This window comes from Ursus americanus, chromosome 23 (genome assembly GCF_024610735.1).
Source record: "Ursus americanus isolate L20-20 chromosome 23, mUrsAme1.1.p, whole genome shotgun sequence".
Taxonomy (NCBI): domain Eukaryota; kingdom Metazoa; phylum Chordata; class Mammalia; order Carnivora; family Ursidae; genus Ursus; species Ursus americanus.
Window position 1 is genome coordinate 4,965,829 of NC_142149.1, and position 21,577 is coordinate 4,987,405.

A 21,577-nucleotide genomic window follows, 5' to 3' on the forward strand; every position below is an offset into this window, starting at 1 on the left:
AATCAATTTAGTGGGAAACTTATATCTGACTGCATCTTGTGAAACTTGAGGGACCCCGGTGGCTCAGGCTGTTGACTGTCCCACTCTTAGGGAGAGAAAGGAGACTCCCCACTGAACACAGGGCCCAGAAGTGTCTGACTGGATGTGATTTCAGCTGGTGATCTCAGGGTTATGAAAGCGAACCCCCCACCGAGCGTGGAGTCCGCTTGTGACTTTCCTTCTGCCCTCTAAAAAAACCAACAGTATTCTGTGAAACCTTCATTTATAGAAGAACGTGTTGGCTTAGTCACAGAGTAAAATCCCAGTATGAGGGTCTCAACATGAAATCCAGTTACAAAAATCCATTTTTAAAAACTTTTATTTGTGCTTCAAAATTTAAGCCCAAGATACATTAACTTCATAGGAAATGCACTCAGAAACCTCTTTCTCAGCGGAGCACCTGCCTCCCCTCGGTCTCCCCCAAACAGAGCACGTACACATTAATCATTCTTCGCTCACAATCACCGGCTTCTTGCCAATACACCAGTTACCCCCAGATCATCTCAACGGCGGCATTCTGGATGTTCTTAGTTATGCCCTGACCTGACTAACCGCCAGGTAGTTTTCAGGATAAACTGCCACTCAAATTCTTTGGCTCCTTTTTGAAAACCAAGTCCTAAGAATTCTTAAATCATTCTCCCTTTGGGGGATTACTTTACAGGCATTAACAATTAGCAACAGAGGCCGTGCTGCTCCACCTGGCATCGCTGAAGAGAGAACCTGCAAGACCAAAGGAGAGTCCTTTGATGGATCAGCCAGCAGGGGGTTCAAAACTGAAAGCCAAATTTAAAGAAAAGGCAATCAGAGCAGCACTCATTCTAACCCAACATTAGGCCCATGCTGTTGAGGGGACCATCGGGCACAGACCGCTTCAAAACCTGAGCCTGCCCTCAAGAGCCAAGGCTCAAAGCGAGCAGGGTCTGGCAAGGGGCCAGGGAGGAACCACCACGAAGCACTGGGGACATTCTCATTCAACCACTTTGTGGAGGTAAAACTTCTGAAGTCAAACCTAAAGGTCTCCGTGAGTCCCGTGGAGCAGTCAGATCTACTTGCAGCAACGATAACGCAAGAAGTCGACTTCCCCACTCGCTAACACACCCTTTTACTTTGTTTTACTTACTTTGTTTTACTCACAGGCTGTAAGCTGCTGGGGCTAGTCTTCAGGCTTATTAAATCGCACCCCAAATTTAGCTTCCTTGGTAACTGAACAATTATGTGACCTTAAATACAAAAAGCCCATACATACCTCCCAGTTTCAACAGAAAAAGGCAATCTGCCCACTCCAAGCCTGGCATTTAAATGGGAACAAAGCCAGGCACCCTCCCGGCCCAATACCATGGGCTACTTTCTTGTTCACAGGCCACCCTACTCAGCCCTCAGCCACCCCGGGAGCAGCCCCACGCCAATCATGTTGTCCAGACACAATCTGAGCTCACCCTAGGAGGGCTCCCTGGTGGTGTAGACAAAGCACGTGGAAACCGAACAGCTCTGCTGGTGCCACGGCAGCCCTTCTTTCCTGAATGTCACAATGAGGTGCCGAGGCAGGTCACAGTCCTGCCACAGCTGGCAGACTTCCGACATTCCTGTCGGTTTCAAAGAGTGCATTCACTTCCTTGAAATATGGGACAAGCACTCTTTCACATTCCACAGTAAGAACATGACCCCAAACTGGGCTACGTGCCCATTTCTGCCCCCTCTTATATCCTGTACCCTCAGGACCATTGATCAAGGGGCCTAGAGCACGACAGGGCAGCCACACCATCGGTTTTCAAGTTGCAGAGGGATATGCACTCGACTGGGGTTTCAGCAGGGTGGACACAATTCCCTCTAGAGTCCATTCAATGTGATCCCTGATAAAGCCTGAGCTTTTAAGAGCCAAACCCCAGTGCCTCAGAATAGATTGTTTCCCCTCAGCTGAGATGTTCAGACAGGGATAACTAACCATCACAGGCGTGTGGGGCTTTCTGGGGACACGAAAGATGGAAACGAAGACTACAAGCAACAGGGGAGGAGTTCTCTCACTTACTTCAGGCAAAGCAGATCAGTTCTGCCTCCCACACTGCAGACATCTAGCAAAGAAAACAAACCCATGTTAAAATCTCCCTGCCACTCAGCACAATCCTAAACCCGGGGCAGGAGCAGCAAAACAAACACCCCCCCCCCCCCGCCGCCGCCCATCTACTTGGAAGGGTTCTACTTACACACACAAGTCTCCGCTTTGGGCCCAGGGCAGCCAGCTCATCGCTGCCACCTGCTTCTGCAGGATCCTTTTCTATTCTCAGAAACCAAGGCTGAGACTGTACCTGGCCAGGAGAAATTGCAAAACAAAAAAAAATCTACTCAAGATACACACACGTAACTCTCAAGTAGCTCACTTTCAAATCTGGCCTAAATTTTCTAAAAAGCGAACTTGGGAACTGAGTTTCAGACATCCGTATTCCACAGAAAGGCCTTTCTTTGCCTTCAGACAGGGATAACTTTAGATCATCATGGACTCAGCCCCCGCCAATCGGCCAGCCCATAGGGCTGACACTTGTAGCACAGGAAGACCACTCTGTCCTTACAAAATTCTGCTTTACTTCGCTCGTAAGAATTCTCAACCTCGTCTACTTTATTAAAATAACTTTCCTTCAAAGGTAAAAACTGCTGATACCTAGTGCCTAGATGTACCCAGAATCCCAACTTGACGGACGCTCCCCGCCCTTTTAAAGACAGAGTCTACCTCGGCACAACGTGCCTGATAGCTGAGTACGTATGGGGTGTACACTCCGGCGTCAGCAGAATGTGTGGTTACCCCTTCGGGGCATCCCCAAGGGGAACATGCTGCCAGGAGACACCATCACACAAGGTCACTTCTCCTTCATTTGCCTCTGCATACAAAATGACCCACAGAGCTAGATCAGTTTTTTAAGTAGAGGATTATAGATCTGCCCCAGGAGCTACTTGTAAATAGCCACTGCTATAATCCTGCTATAATAAAAATCCCCAGGCTACAAGTAGATCAGGTCATCTAACTGTTCCTATATGCCTGCCCTTGGGATGGCCACACAACTCCTGGGCCTCCCTCCAGGGTCATTCTCATCCATGGCTGGAGGTGTACTTCTAACACCCTGTAGGTGCCCTGGATGTATAGCCAGGTCTGGAAAGCAGTAACCCTATTTTACAAAGAAATAAGGTGGGGTTAACAGGCTGGGACTAGAGCCCAGATCTCTCAAGTTAGTCTAAAACAAAGTTTCAACCTCAGCTCTCACATCCTGGGTGGGGAGGTCTTTGTGGTGGGGGCTGAGTTGTGGATTGTAGGACACTTAGCAGCACCCATCAGATCCCATTAGCACGCTCCACCCCAGTGGAGAACGACTGGGTTAATCTTAATTCAATTATTTTTCAATGAAACTGAAAAAAGATAATTTGCCACAAAATTTGCCCTATTTTTATGGTTCTTTAAAAAACAAGAAACAGCTGTATAACTCTAAGCCTCAGTTTGTTTACTCAGTAGCAAAGGAGAAAATATCTACTCCACTTAAGATTGTTGTAACAAATATTGTTTGGGAGACTGCTTGGCAAGGAGGCTAGCAGAGTTCCACACTCCTTCCCTTACCTGGGCAGGAACAATTCTGGGAGACTCACATCCTTGAAATCTGACAGACAGACACTAAAGGGACCCTAATCTCTGCAATTCTGCCAAAGAGCTAAAAAACTCTTCCCACAGAATTTTCATCAAAAAAAAATCCTTACACTCAACATCTTAAGATGAGGGTTTTCACGTGACTTTTTTCAAAGTCTACAGTCAACACCTTTAATCTCTAAGGGAAATGTGGGTAATATACTTCATTCTAATAGAAATGATGTCAAGATGTTATTCTCAAGATTGATATTTAAAGAGCTGAGCCTCAAGGCATCAGAACTCTTCACAAAAGATGTCCTTTCAGACAAGGATAACTTTAATCATCCACAAATATTTCTAAATCCCAGCCAGCCAAAACCCATTTCCTAAGTCTCCCTTCCGGGCAACCCTTTTGATTCCAAACAGTGACACCTAGTGGCCCCAAATCACACTGGCACAGACCCTGCTCACTTCCGGATTCTGGGTCCATTTTTCTCACCCTAACTAGATTTATGCATCCACGAGTTCATAAAACTAAACTTAAGACCAGAATAAAGTGAGGCGGGCGTATGTGGCAGGCCTTCCCACCATCTCGACTTTCTCACTTCTGGTGACCACCCAGGTCCTACTGGCACCCATTCTTACTCATTTCAGGGATCCATTCGTTACTTCCAAGCTTCAGCCTGCAGGTCTGGTGCTCTCTGTCTTCGCAGATGCCAAAGAAAAGCCTGTGGGGAATGAAAAACTGAGCTTGTAAGGTGGGTTGTGGAATTACGGCCTTCCAAAATCGACAACCCCATTTACGACTACCTATAGGATTAAATAAAAACTACTGATTAGGGCCGTCCTCAAGGCACTCCGGGAGGGACTTGACTTGGACGTTAACACTTGATTTAAGAACTGGCACCCGCAGCCTGCCCCGTGGGCGGGCCTCGGAAGACCCGCAGGGCGCACGGTGGTTGTGCGACGCACGAGGCTGCACAGGCTGGAAGACGCTTTCCCCGCCCCAGGAGGGGGACCTTTGACTCCAAAGGAGGGTCTGAGCGCTCTCCCTTCAATCATCAACACTCGCGCCGTTCAGTGATCCAGTATTTCAACTAAGCCTCCCAACCACCCTACGAGGGAGACCGGTTTATCGTCACCGTTCCGCCTCTGAGGAACGGGAGGCCGAATGCACTAGCTCCGGCTCCAGTAAGCCCTCGTTTCCCCACCTCCACAGCCTTACCACAGCCAAAGGCCCGAGACTGCTTGTCCCGTTTGGTCCTGCCAGAAGCCGCCATGCCTCCCAGCCGCGCGGCCTGCATCGAAAAGAAGGTGGAGCCGCGCCTGCGCACACGTGTTCTCAGCAGTCTCGCGAGAGCTCTCGCGATGTTGAGAAAGGGCTCATGGGAAATGTAGTGCAAACAACCGCCGCTGGGAACGGCCGCATCCTCAGCGCAGCTCTGGAGTTGGGGGTAAAATGGTGGCCGCCACTAGGGACAGTAGAGAGCCCGGGGTGGGAGGACTGATCTCGGAAGAAAACGAAAATGGACGGTTGCTTCAGCTATACTCATTTATCTGCTGAGTCCACAGATAGTCCCTGGCCGAGACTGGGGTGGCGCAGAAAGTTCAAGGGGGCCTCACGAAGGGAACGGATGAGGAAACCGAGCCCTGGCCGGATTGCATTCTTAATTGTTCCGCAGATTTCACTTGGGGCGGGGAGGGGTCATCTGGGTGGTGGGTAGCGTTAGAGAAAGGGCGGAAGATTCCCGGGGGACTGTCAGGCGTCCCGCTCCGCTGCCCTTCAAGTTGGGGCGAGGGCGGAGAGGCCCGGGCGGCAGGGGGCGCCCGCGAGCTGCGTCTCCGAACGACTCTGCGCCTACCCGCCGGTGGCTTTAATTCCCACCAGGGAAAAAATAAACTCAGAGAAGAGCAGGGGATGGTGTGTAGCAACCACCGCTCCTTCTGACCGTTATTCTTCAGGCAAACACTCACTAGTCAGAGCCAGAATTTACACCTATTTGGAAACTAGTTTAAATTTGCAAGACCGGAAAGCCTTTTCTGCATTAGCCTCCCCCCATTCTCATCAACCTTTTAGCGATGATCTCAGTGGCATTTAGTCTGGATTGTGTTATTCTGTATGTGGTCATAGGTCCCAGGTGCTTATTACCAATGCCACATTTGTTTATGTTTGCCTACCTTAATTTGATTGTAAGCTCTTCAAGGCAGGAGACGTCTGTCTCTCTTTTTTAAAGATTTATTTATTTATTTTAGAGCGCGCACAGCAGGAGGAGGGAATCTCAAGCCGACTCCCTGTTGATCGCGGAGCCCACCCCAGGGCTCCATGCCACTACTCCTCATGAACTGAGGGGAAATCAAGAGTCCACCCAGGTGCCCCAGGAATCATCTCTTTTAATTATTTTTATTTTCTTTTTAATTCCGTCATAGTGCCTGGTTGGTATTCTGCTGCCTCTGCTCGCAGACCATACTCAACAGATAATCATGGACTCACTTAGCAGTAACTTCTATCTTGTAAAATTGGCCCTTAAGTTTCTCTGTCTTGAAGACACTGTTTTGTGTAAACCCGAAAGGGGGAATGGGTTCTCTCCCTGTACACCAAGTTCCTTTCATTTCAGACTTGGAGAGGGAGTTTTTTGTTTTGTTAAGATTTTATTTATTTATTTGAGAGAGAGAGGGAGAGGGAGGGCACCTAAGGAGAGGGAGAAGCAGACTCCCCACTGAACAGGGAGCCCGATGCAGGGCTCCATCCCAGGACCCTGAGATCATGACCTGACCTGAAGGCAGATGCTTCGCCGACTGAGCCACCCAGGCGCCCTTGGAGAGGGAGTTTAAGTGTGGAAGTTCCAAAAGCTGCGGGTATGCAGACGAGCGACCCACTGCAGGTGAACAATAGCGAGAGTGGATACCTCGTAGTGCTATGTGCCGTCCACTCGTGGAGCACGGGACATGCCTTGATTGGTTTAATGTGCACCGCGGCCCTGTGAAGGGCACCATCACTACCCTCATTTCACAGATGAGGGAATGCAAGCATTGAGCGATGAAGTAACTTTCCCAAATTCACGCAAGTGGTGATTGCTGGAGTTGGGGTGTGAGCCCAGCCCACAGAGTCCGTGCTTTCACCACTAAGCTGTACTGCACCGTGTGTATCTATACGTCAGTCTTATTATAGGGCTTCTGGTTGCAGGAGAGAGGAGCAAAGAGGGGTTTTGTGCATTTGCAGGGGTGGTTAGGGATGAAATCACTAGGGGGAATGATGGGCACCTATTCCGTGGTTTTGAGCCACTTTATGGCAGGAAGGGTGAGGAGGAGAGGCTGCAGGGGCTGATGGGTGCAAGACTGTGGGGCTCTGGGCTCTAGCAAGGCCGTCTTGAGTCCTGGACTGGTTGCCACCTCGTGCGTCCACAGTGTAGACTTCACACCCGACAGGACACAGCAGAAGAGCAGCAGGCTCCCAGCAGATGGGGTGTCGCGGGCGCTGGGCAGCAGCCAAGAGGCCAGAGCAAAATGCAATGAGAGGGCTTGTGCCTGTGCCCCTGTTGGGCACGCTGCCTGGGCAGGCCAGAAATCCATGGGAAAGATGGGGCGCCTGGGCAGCTCAGGCGGCTAAGCGTCTCCCTTCAGCTCAGGTCATGATCTCAGGGTTCTGGGATGGAGCCCCAAATTGGGCTCCTTGCTCAGCAGGGAGTCTGCTTCTCCATCTCCCTCTGCCCCTCCCCTCCTGCTCCTGTGTGCACGCACTTGTGCTCTCGCTCTCTCTCCCTCAAATAAAAAATCTTAAAAAAAAAAAAAATCAGTGGGAAAGATGACAAAGAACGCACCAGATTTCTGAATGAGCAGGCAGGGGTTCAGAGCTGTCAAGACCAAAGCGTTAAATGTTGTGATTTCTTTCTTTTATTTTTAAGTAGGATCCACACCCAACATTGGGCTTGAACTCACGAGATGAAGAGTCTCGTGCTCCACTGACTAAGCCAGCCAGGCGCCCCGAGGTCTGGGATGCTTGAGTTTTACGTGCAGGGGAATTACGATGTAGCCGTTATTCAAGGCTAGTATGGATCTGTGTTTACTGATATGGGCAGAATCACACAGTCTAGTGGTCAGCGACAGAAGTAGAACACAGGCTGAGCAGGGCCAAGGTCCTCGGTGCGGTTCAAGGGCCTTGGCTCTGAGCACAGAGGTGAATCTAGTCATTTGGCCGGCTGTGTTCGGGTGGTTAAGCTCATTGGTTTCCATGCACTGATAGGATTTCAGATATGGTATCTGAAACCCACATTAACAGGAAACCGGGATATTTGGAATATTGAGGTTAATTTCTTAACCTGGAAAGGAAGCTCTACTCTCATTAATAAGAACAGGAAAGTGGGTAGGGATATCCCAAGCAGTTGGCTGCTTGCATCGGAACAGTTGACCGGTGATTCACAGGGGGTTCATCTCCGTGGCAGCCCACAGCCGCTCTTCCTCTGTCTCACAAACAGAACAAAGCTACCGGCTTACTCTGTCCTCACTGGAGGCAGGCTCCTCCCCAGCCCTAAGGGCGAATCTTGATGAGTCTGCACCAGACCCTTAGGATCAATCTGTTCCTTCTGCCAGGAATTCAGAAAAGGGTTTGTGATGCAATCATGCCAAGTTTGGGAAAACTTTTCTTGTTTTTTAAAAACAACAGCTTCTCTTCTGGCTTTGGCATGCTGTGAAGATAGTATGCTTGAGGCGGTGGCAGCCTTCTTGCATCCGTGAGGCTTGGTCCAAAGCCAGAGCCTAAGGTCTGACGTGGCAGAGCGGAAACGAAGGAAAGAGAGTCTTCATGATGAACTGCCGAAATACCAGTCCTGGAGCCCCGTGCCTTCAGACCTTTTGTTTTGACTCAGAGACACGTATTTTTAATATTTTAACATTTCTGAATGCGAGGAGCGTCTTACAAGCAAAGGCATGTTAGTTTCAGTAAAACACAGAATGAGAGGGTTTTTTTTTTTTAAAACATTTATTTATTTTAGAGACGGGAGAAGGGGTGGAAGGAGAGGGAGAGAGAATCCCAAGCAGACTCCCCGCTGAGTGCAGACCCCCCCCCAACTCTGGGCTCAGACGACCCTGAGATCATGATCCCAGCCAAAACCAAGAGTCGGGTGCTTAACCGACTGCACCACCAGGTGCCCCAGAATGTGAGATTTAAAAAAGAAATCTCCTTACTATTTGAAGCACCCTAAGTTGGGTGTTCTGTTAGAGTCACAGTCATCCTAAATGATACGATCCACATGTCCCAAATCCTTTTCGTGTCATTATAATTCTGAAAGAACAGGTCATGGTAAAATAAAACGAATGAGCTGACATGGGCACGTCACCTTTCTGAAAACACAGAAGCTACTGTCTATTAAGTATTTGCTCCCGGCCAGGCTCTGCTCGAAGCACCTTCCTTTTAAAAACCAACGTACTGAGGCCGGACTGACATACAAAAAAGCTGTAGCGGCTCAGACTAGATGGGTCTGAGCACATCGCACGTACTGTCCCTTCGTTCTCCCATCTGCCCTCTTACGATCACCCCCCTTTTGCAACCAAAGAAGCCAAAGGGCAGCAAGGTGAAAGTGATCAGTAAGTGGGAGCATTGAGATCTGACCTCAGACAGTCCAGCCTCAAAGCCTGTGATGCTCACCGCTGTGCAGAGTTTCCCGGAAGAACACACGATGACAGTGGGACACATTTTGCTTCACTCCGGCGCCTGACTTCAGCCAGCCAGAAAGCCCAGCATAAAAGCACGAAGGGTTTTGTTTTCTTCCCCCCGCCCCCCGCCCCGGGATTTCTCAGGACCACAAAAGCTTGCTACAAATGGTGTTCAGCAGAAACCTGGGATCGTGGAACACGGCTTTAACCTTCTGGAGTAGGAGAAATGTCCCAAGGCATAGCCCATTTGCTGAGAAGCGGCGACCTTGGCATTGCACGGGGTGGTTCCCTGTGTTTGGCCTGCTCTGCAGAGCTGTTGCCTCTTGTAAAATTATTGCTTAATGGGTTCTTCAAAAATAAGTGAATGTGAAGAACACATAATATCCTGTTGACCTCTTCTGCTCGTTTCGGGACACGTCGCTCCACTCCCAGGAACCCTGCCTTCCCACGAGTGTTGCCCAGCCTTTGCTCATATTGTTTGCTCCCTTTGCCTTGAAATTTCCTACGCCTCCTCCCCTCCTCTGCTGAGCAAATTCCAGCTCCTATGTCAATACTTCCTCGGCAAAGTCTCACCTGCGAAGGCGCCGGGGTCCCGAGCTCTCGGCTGGGTGTTCTGCCGCAGGCTGGTGAAGCCCACGCTCAGCGCCCAGGCAGGCTCGGAGCGGGTCCCAGCCCAGCTGATTCTAGCCGAGTAACGCTGCACGACCACCGCCCCTCCGTCCCAGCCTCTCTTCTTATCTGGACGTTTAGAACCGCGCACGCACAGCACCTCCACGGGCCCGGCACGAGGGAGCACTTCATACACAGAACCCTTGTTATTTGAGCACACTTCTTAGGGGACTCACTGTCTTCTGATGATTTGTTTTCACATCTGGCTTTTCCACTAGACTGTGAGCAAGACAAGAATCAGGTCTTCATTCTTGGTTTTGTTTTTTTTTTTTTAAACTCTTCCCGTCATCTGTATTGAGGTATAATTTACATACAATAAAATGCATGCATTTCACATATACGACTCCATAGTCCAATCAGTGATAGGCCCATCTAACCACAACCCGAGTCAGGATTTAGAACATCTCTGTCACCCTGAGGGGCACCTTCCTGCTATTTCCCAGTGTCCATATCCAGCCCTGGCCCCAGGCAACCACTGATCTGCTTTCTGCCATTACAGATTAGTTCTGCCTGTTCTAGAAACTCCTTTAATTGGATTCGTACAGTAGGTGCTTTTCGGGGTCTGGCTTCTCTCAGTGCCCCATGTTGTGGTTCACACAGTGGCTCATTTCCTTTTAATTGCTGAATAGTACTCTGCAGTGTGAATACGCTGCCCCCTTTCCTACCCCCTCACCCATGGACGGTATTTGGGTTGTTTCCAGTTTGGAGCCATTATTAATAACACTGCCGCGAACTTCTCTGTACAAATCTTTGCGTGGACCTATGGGTTCGTTCCTCTTGGATAACTGCCTAAGAAACTGCCAGACTAGTTTCCCAGCAGTGTATTAGTACAGGGCTACGGTTGTTCACCAACGCCTCTTACGGTCTGTCTGTCAGCCTTTCTGGGGAGTGTGCAGTATGTCTCGTTGTGGTTTTCATTCACATTTCCTTGATAACTTAGGATGTCGTGTATCTTTTTAGGGGTTTATTGGCCATATGTATACTTTCTTCCGAAGTGTCTATTAAAATCCTCCCCCCTTTTTGTTGAGCTGTCTTCCTATTACTGAGTTGTAAAAGTTCTTTATATATTCTGGATACTGGTCCTTTCTCAGATTTTTGCTTGGCAGATATTTTCTTCCAGGCTTTCCAAGAATTTCGATAAAGTCCAATTTATCTTTTTCTTTTATGGTTACTGCTTTTTGTATTCTCTCAAAAGGACTCTTCTTTCTCCACCCATCACCTTCGTGGCGTCTGTTTTGGGGACCCCATTGATCTGTGCGTCTATCCTTGGGAACGGCACGCTGTCCTGAGCTCTGGTCTCGTCTCCTCACCTGAACGAGACCACTGTAGTCTGCTGGGGTTCCCCGCCCCACGCCACAGGCAGGGACCTGTGTGAGGCAGACGCTGAGGGGGCCAGGGGTCACCATCTTGTGTGGTGCCTGTTGTCAAATGTCTGTTCTTCTATCTTGCCCAGTTTTCTGGTTCTTTGTGGCAGGAAGCCTTACTTCATTTCTGTACCCACAGGGGCTCCACCCACGCTTGCCAAGGGGGCGAGTCACTGTCAGCACCTCTAAACACAGTCCATTGTAGCCTGTTTCGCCCGGGAGAATCTGGAAGGGCCCCCAGAGGTCAAATGGTCCATCCCCTTCATTTTACCAGACCACTCTTCTTCTGAGGGTAGTCAACGGGTCCCACCCATCCTCAGCACCAGCCCACTTGGGTTCCACATTGCCGGTTAAATGGGAGACTGAGGTCCAGAGAAGGAAAGGTCATGTGACCAGGCAGCAGCCGAGCGGGCACACCCGGGCTTCCTTGGCTAGGATCTTTCTGTTGTTCTTGCTGGCAGGTCAGGCACCATCCCTTCCATCGCCGTCTGACTCCAGCACCTACCACAGAGTGTGTCTGTCGTCTCAGGCTCCCGATACACGCACCTTAAATAAATGACCAAGGAAGAAATGAAATCATTTCTTTGAAATGCTCCGTTCTCCTGGCTTCTGCAAACGTTATTAAACCTGTGTGTGCCCGTGTGTGTGTGTGTGTGTGTGTGCATTCGCATGGACACAGGACCGGGGCCATTCCTATCCAGGCCCAGAGGCCATAATCTATCAGAAAATCTTTATATTTGGTTTTAATTTTCTCAGCCACCCTCTCATCTTAATTCCCACTAGGGGGCACGTGTATCCCACAGAGAGGGTCCCTGGTCGTCCTTAGGTACAAGGACTGGTTTCCAGCTGAAGTCAGCAGGTCCCTCTTGGAGCCACCTCCTTGAAACCCTGCACCCTCCCCCTGTAAAAACAAACAACAAAGCCTTCCTCCTCAAGCTGCCCCCCTCCGGCTGGGCTGCTGGCTACCACCCTCTCCTACCCCCAGGGCTCTGCCCCTGAGAGCCGAGTGACCATGGCGACAAGCTCGATGATGTCTGTCACCCCGGCTAGGGGCCACTGCTTCCTCCCTGAGGGGCAGGACAGATCGTGGAAAGGCAGCTCTCCTCACCCCCCTCAGTCGGCAGGCCAGGACTGGCCTTTCGGGTCCCAGAGTCTGGTCTGGCCTCGAATGTCAGTTCCTGCAGCGTGAGCAGCGGGAAAATCAGCGGGCGGGGTCCACAGCTCTCATTCCTGAGCCCTGGTGGACCGGTCACACCCAGGACGTCCTCGAGCCCCAGCTCTAGACTCAAGTCCTCTGTGCCCCGACACCTTCCCAGGCTTTGGCACCGCATTGCCCGCGCACACGTCCTGGCTTCACTACTCGCTGTGGGTGACCTTGAGCAAGCTCTGCGAACTTGACTCTCCTTATTGGGTAAATGAGGATGACGACAGTTCCTGCCCCATCAATGCGACAATGCGTATAAGTAAAGCACTTGGCACAGCCCTAGCACAGAAGCGTTTGAGACACATTAGCCATTATTAATAATATTAGTAGTATCATTATATGACTGTAAACCTTGGCCATTTCCCTTCTTTCGAGGCTCATGAAGAAGCGTTCCTTCCCTCTAGCTCAAGGTCTCAGGCTTCTTCCTAACTGAGGTCCCGCAAAGGGTCCCTTGGGAACCCGTGGGACCAGTCCTTGTGCCGCGACGCCCGCCTCATCTTGGACCAGGGCCTCTGCTAGACGCCCGCGCCCGGGACCATCCTGCCCGCATCCCCACAACCACACGTTTGGGCTGGGTGGGGGTACTCCCCGTGGTGGCATCTGCCCCCTAGGGTGACATAGGACAGCGGCGGCTGATGCAGCTGCTCTGTCTGCTTTCCCTGCTCCCCCCCCGACCCCCACGCCCACCCCCACCATCTCATTTGCTCTCTGGCCATGTTCCAATCTCCAGGAGAGACTGGCAGCTACCCCGAGTCTCAGCCACAAAAGTAACAGACAACAGCACCTCCCTGCTCCCGGCTGCCGCCCTTGGCCACCCTGCCGCTCAGAGCAGCCTTTTCCCTGTCACTCAGGCTCCAAGCAGCAGAGACATTAGCATTCAGACAGAGGAGGGAAAAACATCAGGGCCATCACCTCCTGTCTTCTCTAGGAGCTGAGATCCGTGCGGGGAAGCAGAGCCAGTTGGAGGGAAGGTGTCCGGGTCAGGCTTCCCACTGGAGGTTGGGACAGGGTTGCAGGCACCCAGAGGCAACAGTGGTGTGCCTGGTCCAGTCCGCGGGGCTGCCAGGTCCTACCAGGTGCCCAGTGCTGGGCTGGGCTCTGGCTTGTTTCAGAACTGCCCATCGCCCCGTTGTTGTGCATGTGGAAAGACAGGGCAGGAAGGGCCACGGGGTGAGGGGGGGAAGGGCTAGCTGTTCTGAACCTACTCTTGTCGCAAAGTGACGTGTTATTCAGTAGTTAACACCGTCCCCCGGGCTCAGATATACTGAGCGCTTACTAAGGGCGCTAAGCACTTTAGACACGTTATCTAATTTAACCCTTACAACAACTCCGACAGGTTTGCTGTTATCCTCCTCTTAGGAGAAACCCCAGGGAGGGACGTTCAGTAACAGCCCAAGGCCACAGAACTGGGAGGTGATGGTGGAGTCAGGATTCAGATCCGGTGCTCTGAGCCCGGACTCCTCGCTCTTAGATTCTGCGTTCATATTTCCTGAGAGCCAGCACCCCCCAGGCTAGGGATGCACCAGCTCTCAGTCTCTCTGCTGTCTCTCTGGTTGCCCTTAATCCCTTTCCTCCTATTATGGTCAGTCTGCCAAGCCCCTGGGCTTTCCTGCTCCCATTCCCAAGCAGCAGCTCTTTCCAAGGAAGTGGGGTGGGGGGAAGGATGCAGCCTCTTGGCGACATTGGGTGCACCCCCTACGAAGGGAGCTAGTGGCTGAGGAAGGAGCGCCCCGGCCCCGGCCCCAGCAGCCTTCTCTAGAGGAGCGCTAGGCTGAGGGTGGGCACTCCCCGCAGCAGGAGAGGAGCTGCAAATGTGCAGGGCGTGCAGAGAGCCCAGGGGTGGGAGAGCCCCGGGGAATAAGAGAGAGCGTGGGCTGGGTGTGTGGGGAAGGTGTAAACACAATCTGCTCCCACCGAAGCCAGCCTGCTCCCTGGGGGAGAGGGCCCCTCCCTCCCAGCCCACATGGTACCCCAGCTGGTAGGGCCCGGGCAGCCGCCAAGGCCAGCCAACACACTCCCCCCATCCCCTCGCCTTCCCCCCCTTCATCGGGGACCGATGCCTGGAGGAGCCACCATCCCCTGAGAACAGCACCGCGAAGGGGTGTCACTTTGTGGAGGTGTGTCTGGGCCGGCCGCCAGCTCCTGTCCAGCCAGGTGACCTTGGCCTGACAATTCCTCAGACCAGTGCAAGGAGACAGGCCACCTGGAAATGGCAGAGAGCAGAGCCGAGGCCGAAGTGACAGGAACATGGCAAATAGATTAGAGGATGAACACACAGGTAGGCTCGGAGACGCAGACTGGAGCCCCAGGAGTGGTGCCCTCTGGCCCTCAGTTTGACAGCCCTGTCACCAGGAAGGCCGTTGCCACACAGGAGGAAGACAGGCTGACAGGAGCTGAGACAGGTGGTCACGAACTTCTGGCCCGTGTCAAGTGGGCAGTGGTGCTCTGCCGTGGTTCCGGCCCAGAGCTCCTTCCCCTGGCGGGACCCTTCCTCTGCCTCCACCCCACCCTACTTCTAGAAGCTTCCACAGCACCGCCAGTCTCCCTGCACGATCAGCAGCCTCTCCCCCATGGCTTCAGTGTGGGTCCCTACTGTCTGCGGCATCTCACCCTTTCCTTCCCTCCTTCAGATGTGAAGTCAAGGCGACGACGGAAGGGCTGCTGTCTAAAGAACTCCCCGTCTCCTGCTGCCTGATGGCAGGGGCCAGCCAGACGGAGACCTCCCCCCCCGCCCGCCCAGCCGTGGGGGCTGGATGGCGAGGAAGGGGGGCTGCACGTGCGGGAGGGGGCGGGGGGGGGCTTTGCAAGATGAATGGCTTCCAGACAGTCGGGAGCAGCTGCCTGCCAGTCTGTGCCTGGATCCCAGGGAGCAGAAGCGGAAATCTGCTTTGATCTCTGCTCTGGATCGGGCAGGATTGTGAAGAGAGAAATGGCAGAGCAGCTGGGGGCAGAGGAGGCCGCCGCGGTGCTGAGCAGTCAGCGCATTGACAAAACAAGTGTCATGCTTCTTCCCTTCCCACATGCTACTGCCCCTTTGGAACACACGCACGCATGCACACACGCGTGCCCGGAAGACACATTCGGGAGACAGGCTGGGAGATGCTTCGCTCCAGCTGCAGGCAGACATGTCACAGATCCAGCTGGCATTTCTTGCTGATAATTTCAGCAGAGCGGCCAGTGACAGGGGGAGTTCTGGGGACCGGGGAGAGGCACGTGCCACAGGAAGTGAGTGCCACCCTGGCACCCCGATGCCACACAGCCTAGGACCACAAGCTTTGGGGCTGCCAGGCCAGGGGAACCCCTCTTCTCACAGAGCAGCTGCAAACTTCCAGGAGAGACGACTGGGCCCTGGTGGTTAAGAGTGTGGGCAGCTCTGTGGCCTCCGTGCGAGGCTGGGGGGGAGTCCCCGTTAACTAGCTGGATGACACTGGACAAATTCATTAGCCTCTCTGTGTTTCCTCATTTCCAAAATGTGGGTAATAATATGCCCAGGCTCCTTGGGTTATTGCAAGGATTAAGTTAGGGAATGAATGAAAAGCCCTATCAGCAATTCCTGGGCTCGGCCCTGGGGCTCCCCGCTCCCTACCTGCTCCTCCTCTAGCCTGGGCTGCTGGGGCTGCCCCACAGTAGACCCCACCGGGTGCCTCTCTGGGCCTGCCTCGGATCATCATCAGGACCTCAGAGGAAGGGAGCCCAGCCCAGAGCAATGAGCGTCAGGAGGCCCCACCACCAGCGCCGGGGGCAAAGTGAGGACAGGTGGGTCCAGGTGCTCAAAGGGAGGGGTCTACCTTCTCGATGGCTGCTTTTCCCCATTCTCCTGCTTGCTGCTGCTGCTTCCACCACAGCATCCTTTGTGGGTGGGGGGCAAGCCAGGATGTAAACTAAAACGGAAAACCAAACCAGATTGGCACTTCCTCCCGTGCCAAGGCAGGGGCTTGCATTGCAGAATGGATGTTCCAGAATACCACCTTTCCCTCAGAAGTCCGTGGGAACTACCCTCGGGCCCCCAGCATGACCACCACCTCATCCCCAGGCCCAGAAAATGCTGTCGAGATCACACGTCATTCCCTTGAAACTAGTCCTTGCTCCGTGGCTGGGACCATAACAGGTTCAAGGTAGGAGCTGATGAAGTCCACCCCCCCTTATGCTCACCCTCCACCGATGACCACAGAGCTGAAGCCGGCCTGCTTTGCTCCCACGCGGCCAGGCCTTGCAGAGTCTTCCTTCCTGGTCCCCAGCCCAGCCCTCTACCCTCCAAGGCTCACAGCCCTGCCCTACCTGCCTCGGCCAGCTGGTCTCAGTTCCTGGGGCTGAGCTCCGCCTGAAGAGGGGAGGACTTACTGCAGAGGCTCTTTCTCCCTAAACAGAAAAGCATGAGAGTCAGAGGATCGAAGGAGATGTCCTTCCCGAGCTTCCAGACTTCCTCTTCCTTCCGCCCCAGGCCTAGCGAGTCACCCCACTAATGAGGGGTAGGGGCAGCTGGGAAATCAGCTGGAATTTGTGACTGTGGAATCGGAGAGCAGAAATTTCACCCAGGCCAGCCTGTCAAGGCGGGAGGTGTTAGCCGCTTGGCTGATTTTTCCAGTTAACTGGGTCCCGAGGAGTTAACAGGAAACTGCTTCCTTCTGGCTAGACCACACGAGGCCAGGCCAGATAGTCCAGATGCGGCTCTCTCCTCCTGATGGGGGTCTGGGCCCATTTCATGTGGAAGAGACAGACTGCCTGAAGTCAGGGACCTGTCTGTCCCCATCGGCCACAAATCGGATGGATGACCTTGAGCAAGTCACTTAGGCCTCCCTCCCCATCCCTCAGTTTCCTCCACCATTAACGGGAGATAGAAACATTTGTCTTGCCAACCCTCTGGGACTGTTACAACCTCCAAGCGAGTTAATACAGGAGACATGCCAGGGGAAGACTAGAACACTGGTCAAGAGCCAAGCGACAGCAGGAGAATAGCCAGCGTTTACTGAACACCTACTTCAGGCCAAGCGCTTTATGCAGATCTCACCTTGAACCTTACAAACACCCTGCACGGTCTGTTGCTAATCCTAGTTTACATATAAATAAAAAGATCAGGTAACTTTCCCCAAGTCTCTCAGTCAGTAAGTGGGGAAGTGGGGAGTCAGGACGGGGACTCTGGCTGTACACCCCCAGACCCAAACTCAACCTGGAGGACCAGACATTGGAGGGCCTGCTCTGCGTGCGGCCCGGGACTCACCATTTCCCCTGGCAGCCCAGTTCACCAGCAGGACTCCTTGGGCACTAGTGTGACCATCTCAGCTAGCCTAGACGCCAAGGAAGGCCACGGCAGAAATGCCTGTTGCCAACACGTGCCCAGGGCTGCCCAGTAGGCCGTCTGACATTCAGAGCCTGAGGAACCCCAGCACCGAGGAGGAGTTAGGGGCCGTGCGCGGACAGAGACTCCCGTTCTCGTGCCTTGCTGGCCTCCGTGTGGCTGAGGGGCACTGCAGGGAGGGTCCCACACCCCAACAGAAAGAGACGGTGGGGTGTCCCAGCAGGCGAGCGTGCTGAGTGCTTAGCCATCTGAGCCCTGTGGGGAGACTCCCTCCGGCTGGGGCCCCCCGAACCCAAGGGCATCATGTTCTCTGTTTCACTAGGAGTGAGAGAAGGCTAGCAGATCTTTTGCAGGAGAGAATGTCACTTCTCACAGGACTCCCACACTAGGTGGGCCCAGAGGCACAAAAGAACATGCAAAACAGTACGTTCTTAATAAATATTCGTCGATTTTTCCATGTTTTGTTGGGCGCAGGAGCCCCTATCATCAAAGAACACTGGTCACCTAGGGAAGGAAAAATCCAGAAGTTCCCCAAACTTCACCCCTTGTAAAGGCCACATGGTCTCAGCCTAGGGAAGAGTTAACTTTCTGGCCACTGGAGACAGCGTCCTGCCCGCAGGAGCTGCCCAGCCAATGGCACTCGGTGCTGATGATGTCATGCTCGTCCTGAGCCTCCTATTGGGGACTGGATGGCGAATCCTGCCAGCTGCTCCGGCAGAGGAGCCGCTGAGGCTGAGCGGGGGCAGCGGGAGCGGGGGAAGGGAAGGCGAGCCAAGCAACCAGCGCGGCTTCTGCCCCATCCCTCTCTCCAGTGCCCCTGCGCCTTCCGATAGGACCCTGGGGACCACCCCACAAGGCAGAGCAGCTGTGGTCCAGGGGAGAGGCTGGGGGCTCCCACTGCCACCCGGAGAAAACATTCAGCCTGCCCACCAGGCGCACAGGGGACAGGGTGGCTGGGGCGAGGGGCCAGCCTCCAGCGGGCACCCACACGCTCCTGTACGTCCCCAGGCATGGACAGGGACAGGGAGAGCGTCAGCTTCCTCGGACGCACCCTCCCTCCTCCACCCCTGACTCTCCTCTGCCTTACCTGCCTGAGGACTGGAGGTCTGTTTCCAGTCCGCTGCCCATACCGGCCCCGTCTGCTCCGCTGGGCTCTCTGCGGGCGGGAGGAACAGGCAGCAAGAGCTGTGGGCAGCGCCCAGGCCCAGACCCACCTGTCCTGCGGGACCTAGCCACGTTGGGCTGGGGTCCTGGGGGCCTCAGTGAAGAGCTGTAAGCTCCCCCTGCTCTCAAGGACTCCCTGCAAATCCGCCCCCCACAGCCTCCCAGGAGGCCCAGGCAGCCCCAGCCCACCTTCAGCTTGGCTCCCGCCCGGCAGAGTAGTTTCTCCCCCCTCCCCACCCAAGCCCACGGCCCAGTCAGTTTCTCACGGTTGGACCCGGTTGGCGAACCGGCGGCGCCAGAGCATGGCCAAGGTGCTGAGCAGGAAGAGGGTGGTGCACATGGCTCAGCGCCCCCATCCCCTCCCGGACTGGGTCTGCAGAAGAAGGCCAGAATGGCCCTGCCAGCTCTCACAAGCCACTGCAGTCTGTCCTGAGGTTCCTGCTGGCACGGGATTAGGAGGCTCAAGCTGATTAGTGGGGTCAGCAGACCTGACCTTGTGCAGACTGATTAACCTCGCTGGGCCCAGGTTGTCCCCCGCAGTGGCAGGATAAATCAAGCTGTCTGTTCTGGATGTCGATGTGACTGAGACCTGGGCCTGACCCCCAAGGGGCTTCTAGTCTAGACACATGCCCTGGCCAGTTACATGAAAGACCACAATAGAGAGACGTAGGTGTTGGAAATCACCTGCAGGGCACTTTGGAAGCCGCAAGCCTCAGGGAACACTTGGAAGAAGAGCTGGGGACATCAGGATTTGCAGGTGCTCAAGGAGGGTTGGGTCCCCAGGCAGAAGATTCTGCTGGGGGCTGCAGACGTGAAAGCACAGGACATGTCACAATGATGTCATGGGGAGGCATGGGGAGGGGAGGGGAGGAAGGGGGAAGAATATTAGATGATGAAGCCATAAAGACAAGGGAGGCCAGGGAGTGAAGGGTTGGCTAAGCCATTCAGTTCCCCCTTCTGGACAATCCTCTCCAGATGTTACTGATGACATACCCCCTTCCTTAAGAGACTGAATTGAAGTGTGCCTCGTGAAATAGGGACACGCACCCGCCTCTACAGTATACGCTGTACTCCTGGGCAGATACAGTCCTGCACCATGAACACACATAAGACTTGTAAAGGATGAGGTAAGACTAAACAGAAAGATTTCTCCTGCTTGCTTGCCCAGTGGAAACCTCCGGGCAGCCACTTGGAAGGGCACCGCTCTGGGGTTGCGTGTCTGATCAGAGGGCTTCAGGGAGGTGGGCGGGGGCGGAGTGCCCTGTCCTGGCCCAGGCAACCTGTGGTGCAGGCATGGGTCTGAGCATCCACCCTCTTCTATTCCCCAGAAGAAGGCACTAGATTTTCCTTCCCTCAAAGGAGATGGAGGCAGCATCAAGGGGGCTCCCGCCCAGGATTGCAGGGAGGTACCCAAATCCTGAGCTCCAGGGAGGACCAGAGCTGGGGCACCACCTGGGCTCTCTACTGTGAAATATGATTTTCAACATACCTACACCAAGGCTTAAGAGGAGAGCCCACCTCTCCTAATACTTGCAGTGGGACACAAAGTCTTGAGAAGGGCGGGATCACCAAGGAGAACTGGACACTGGCCTCGGGCTGGGGCTGGGAGTCAGAGGTGGGACCCTGCTGTCCCAGGTCTGAACAGTTGCTATGCAGGGTGGGGACCCTCTGGCTCTGAGGTCCAGCCCCCACCTCCAGTTCCGCAGCGCTTACACCTGGAGAAGCAGGGCCAGCGGGACAAGAATTTGTCCTCCTCCGTTCGCGGAACCGCTGCCTAATCGCAGCCTTGGCAGCTGAGATGTCTCCAGGGCCTGGGCCTCCCCAAGATTTCTTGACACCTTCCCCCCAGGACCTCTTTGCCCGGCCGGCTGCCTCTCCTATGGACTTTCCTCCACCAGGGCCGGAATTCGGGGCAGCGCCTGTTTTTTGCCTGCCTGTGTCATTAATAAGCCACCCAGGGACTTTTTTCCGACGCCATGTGCATGTACCGAGTGGGGGGGGGGCTGGCCGGAAGGAAAGGGGGCCGGAGGCCTCCGGCGCTGAGGTTCGACAGCCGGCCCCCATCCCAGTAGCCGGGGATTCCAATAGGGAATTGGAGCAGGGAGGTGACCCCAGTCCTAAAGCCCCCGGAGCCTGGGGTCCGGAGCTCTGAGAGAGCTCTTGGGAGAAGCCGGGAGTGAGCGTGAGCTCAGCCGGGACCCCCGCACCAACCGCGGGGCTGCGTCCGCCCCCTCGGGCGGGCGGCCACGCCGCAAACGCCTGGGAGTGTTTGACTTTGAGTCAGTTCCCCGCCGCGTGAAGGGTGCACACACGCACACGGCCCGACACCGCCCGCAGCGGGAGCCGGGACACGGTGCCCCCCCGACCCGCGCCCGCCCGGGCGCACTCCTGTGCGGCCCGCACAGCGGGGCGCCGCGTGACCGCCCCCTCCCCCCGAAGCCCCCCAGCACTCCCACCACACCTACGCCCCAGCCCCGCCCGGCGGTCAAGGTCCGCGGTGGCCTGGAGGGCGCCAGCCGCGTCGCCCCCACCCCGCCCAGCCTTCACCTTGCCGGAATTGGCTCACCGACGCGGGGTTGGGGGTTCGG

The 21,577-nt window shown here is 54.3% G+C and overlaps 1 protein-coding gene, 1 long non-coding RNA gene and 1 other non-coding gene across 9 annotated transcripts; all 3 read right to left on the reverse strand.

The window, feature by feature from the left end:
* Positions 1 to 340: 340 nt before the first annotated feature.
* LOC123802970 (uncharacterized) lies at positions 341 to 4,943 on the reverse strand. Of its 6 annotated transcripts, XR_006782723.2 has the most exons (7): positions 4,869 to 4,943; positions 4,289 to 4,371; positions 2,241 to 2,342; positions 2,066 to 2,108; positions 1,476 to 1,622; positions 1,160 to 1,259; positions 341 to 759 (listed from the first exon to the last, which is right to left on the reverse strand). It is a non-coding gene; the product is annotated as an uncharacterized LOC123802970 (long non-coding RNA). The 6 variants fall into 6 exon arrangements; XR_006782721.2 differs by lacking the exon at positions 1,160 to 1,259; XR_006782719.2 differs by having other exon boundaries at positions 341 to 1,259.
* On the reverse strand, positions 2,457 to 2,538 carry LOC123803269 (small nucleolar RNA R38). Its single transcript, XR_006782804.1, has one exon. It is a non-coding gene; the product is annotated as a small nucleolar RNA R38 (small nucleolar RNA).
* A 3,696-nt stretch (positions 4,944 to 8,639) lies between the features above and the next one.
* On the reverse strand, positions 8,640 to 19,421 carry PRCD (photoreceptor disc component). 2 transcript variants are annotated; one of them, XM_087854071.1, is made up of 4 exons: positions 19,256 to 19,421; positions 18,913 to 18,981; positions 16,318 to 16,410; positions 8,640 to 11,871 (listed from the first exon to the last, which is right to left on the reverse strand). In XM_087854071.1, exons 1-4 carry the CDS (start codon positions 19,327 to 19,329, stop codon positions 11,757 to 11,759), a joined length of 351 nt encoding a protein of 116 aa, XP_087710197.1. In that variant the 5' UTR covers positions 19,330 to 19,421; the 3' UTR covers positions 8,640 to 11,756. The 2 variants fall into 2 exon arrangements, 1 of the variants encoding a protein (XP_087710197.1); XR_015721235.1 differs by lacking the exons at positions 18,913 to 18,981; positions 19,256 to 19,421 and adding an exon at positions 16,808 to 17,066.
* Between the last annotated feature and the right edge of the window lie 2,156 nt (positions 19,422 to 21,577).

Bases quoted from the DNA above. Each gene is read 5' to 3' on its own strand.
- PRCD (XM_087854071.1), bottom strand. From the start codon at position 19,329: ATGTGCACCACCCTCTTCCTGCTCAGCACCTTGGCCATGCTCTGGCGC. The intron at 18,982-19,255 runs GTGAGAAACTGA...TCCCGCCCGCAG, and splicing joins TTCGCCAACCGGGTCCAACC to AGAGCCCAGCGGAGCAGACG. The intron at 16,411-18,912 runs GTAAGGCAGAGG...TTTCCGTTTTAG, and splicing joins GACCTCCAGTCCTCAGGCAG to TTTACATCCTGGCTTGCCCC.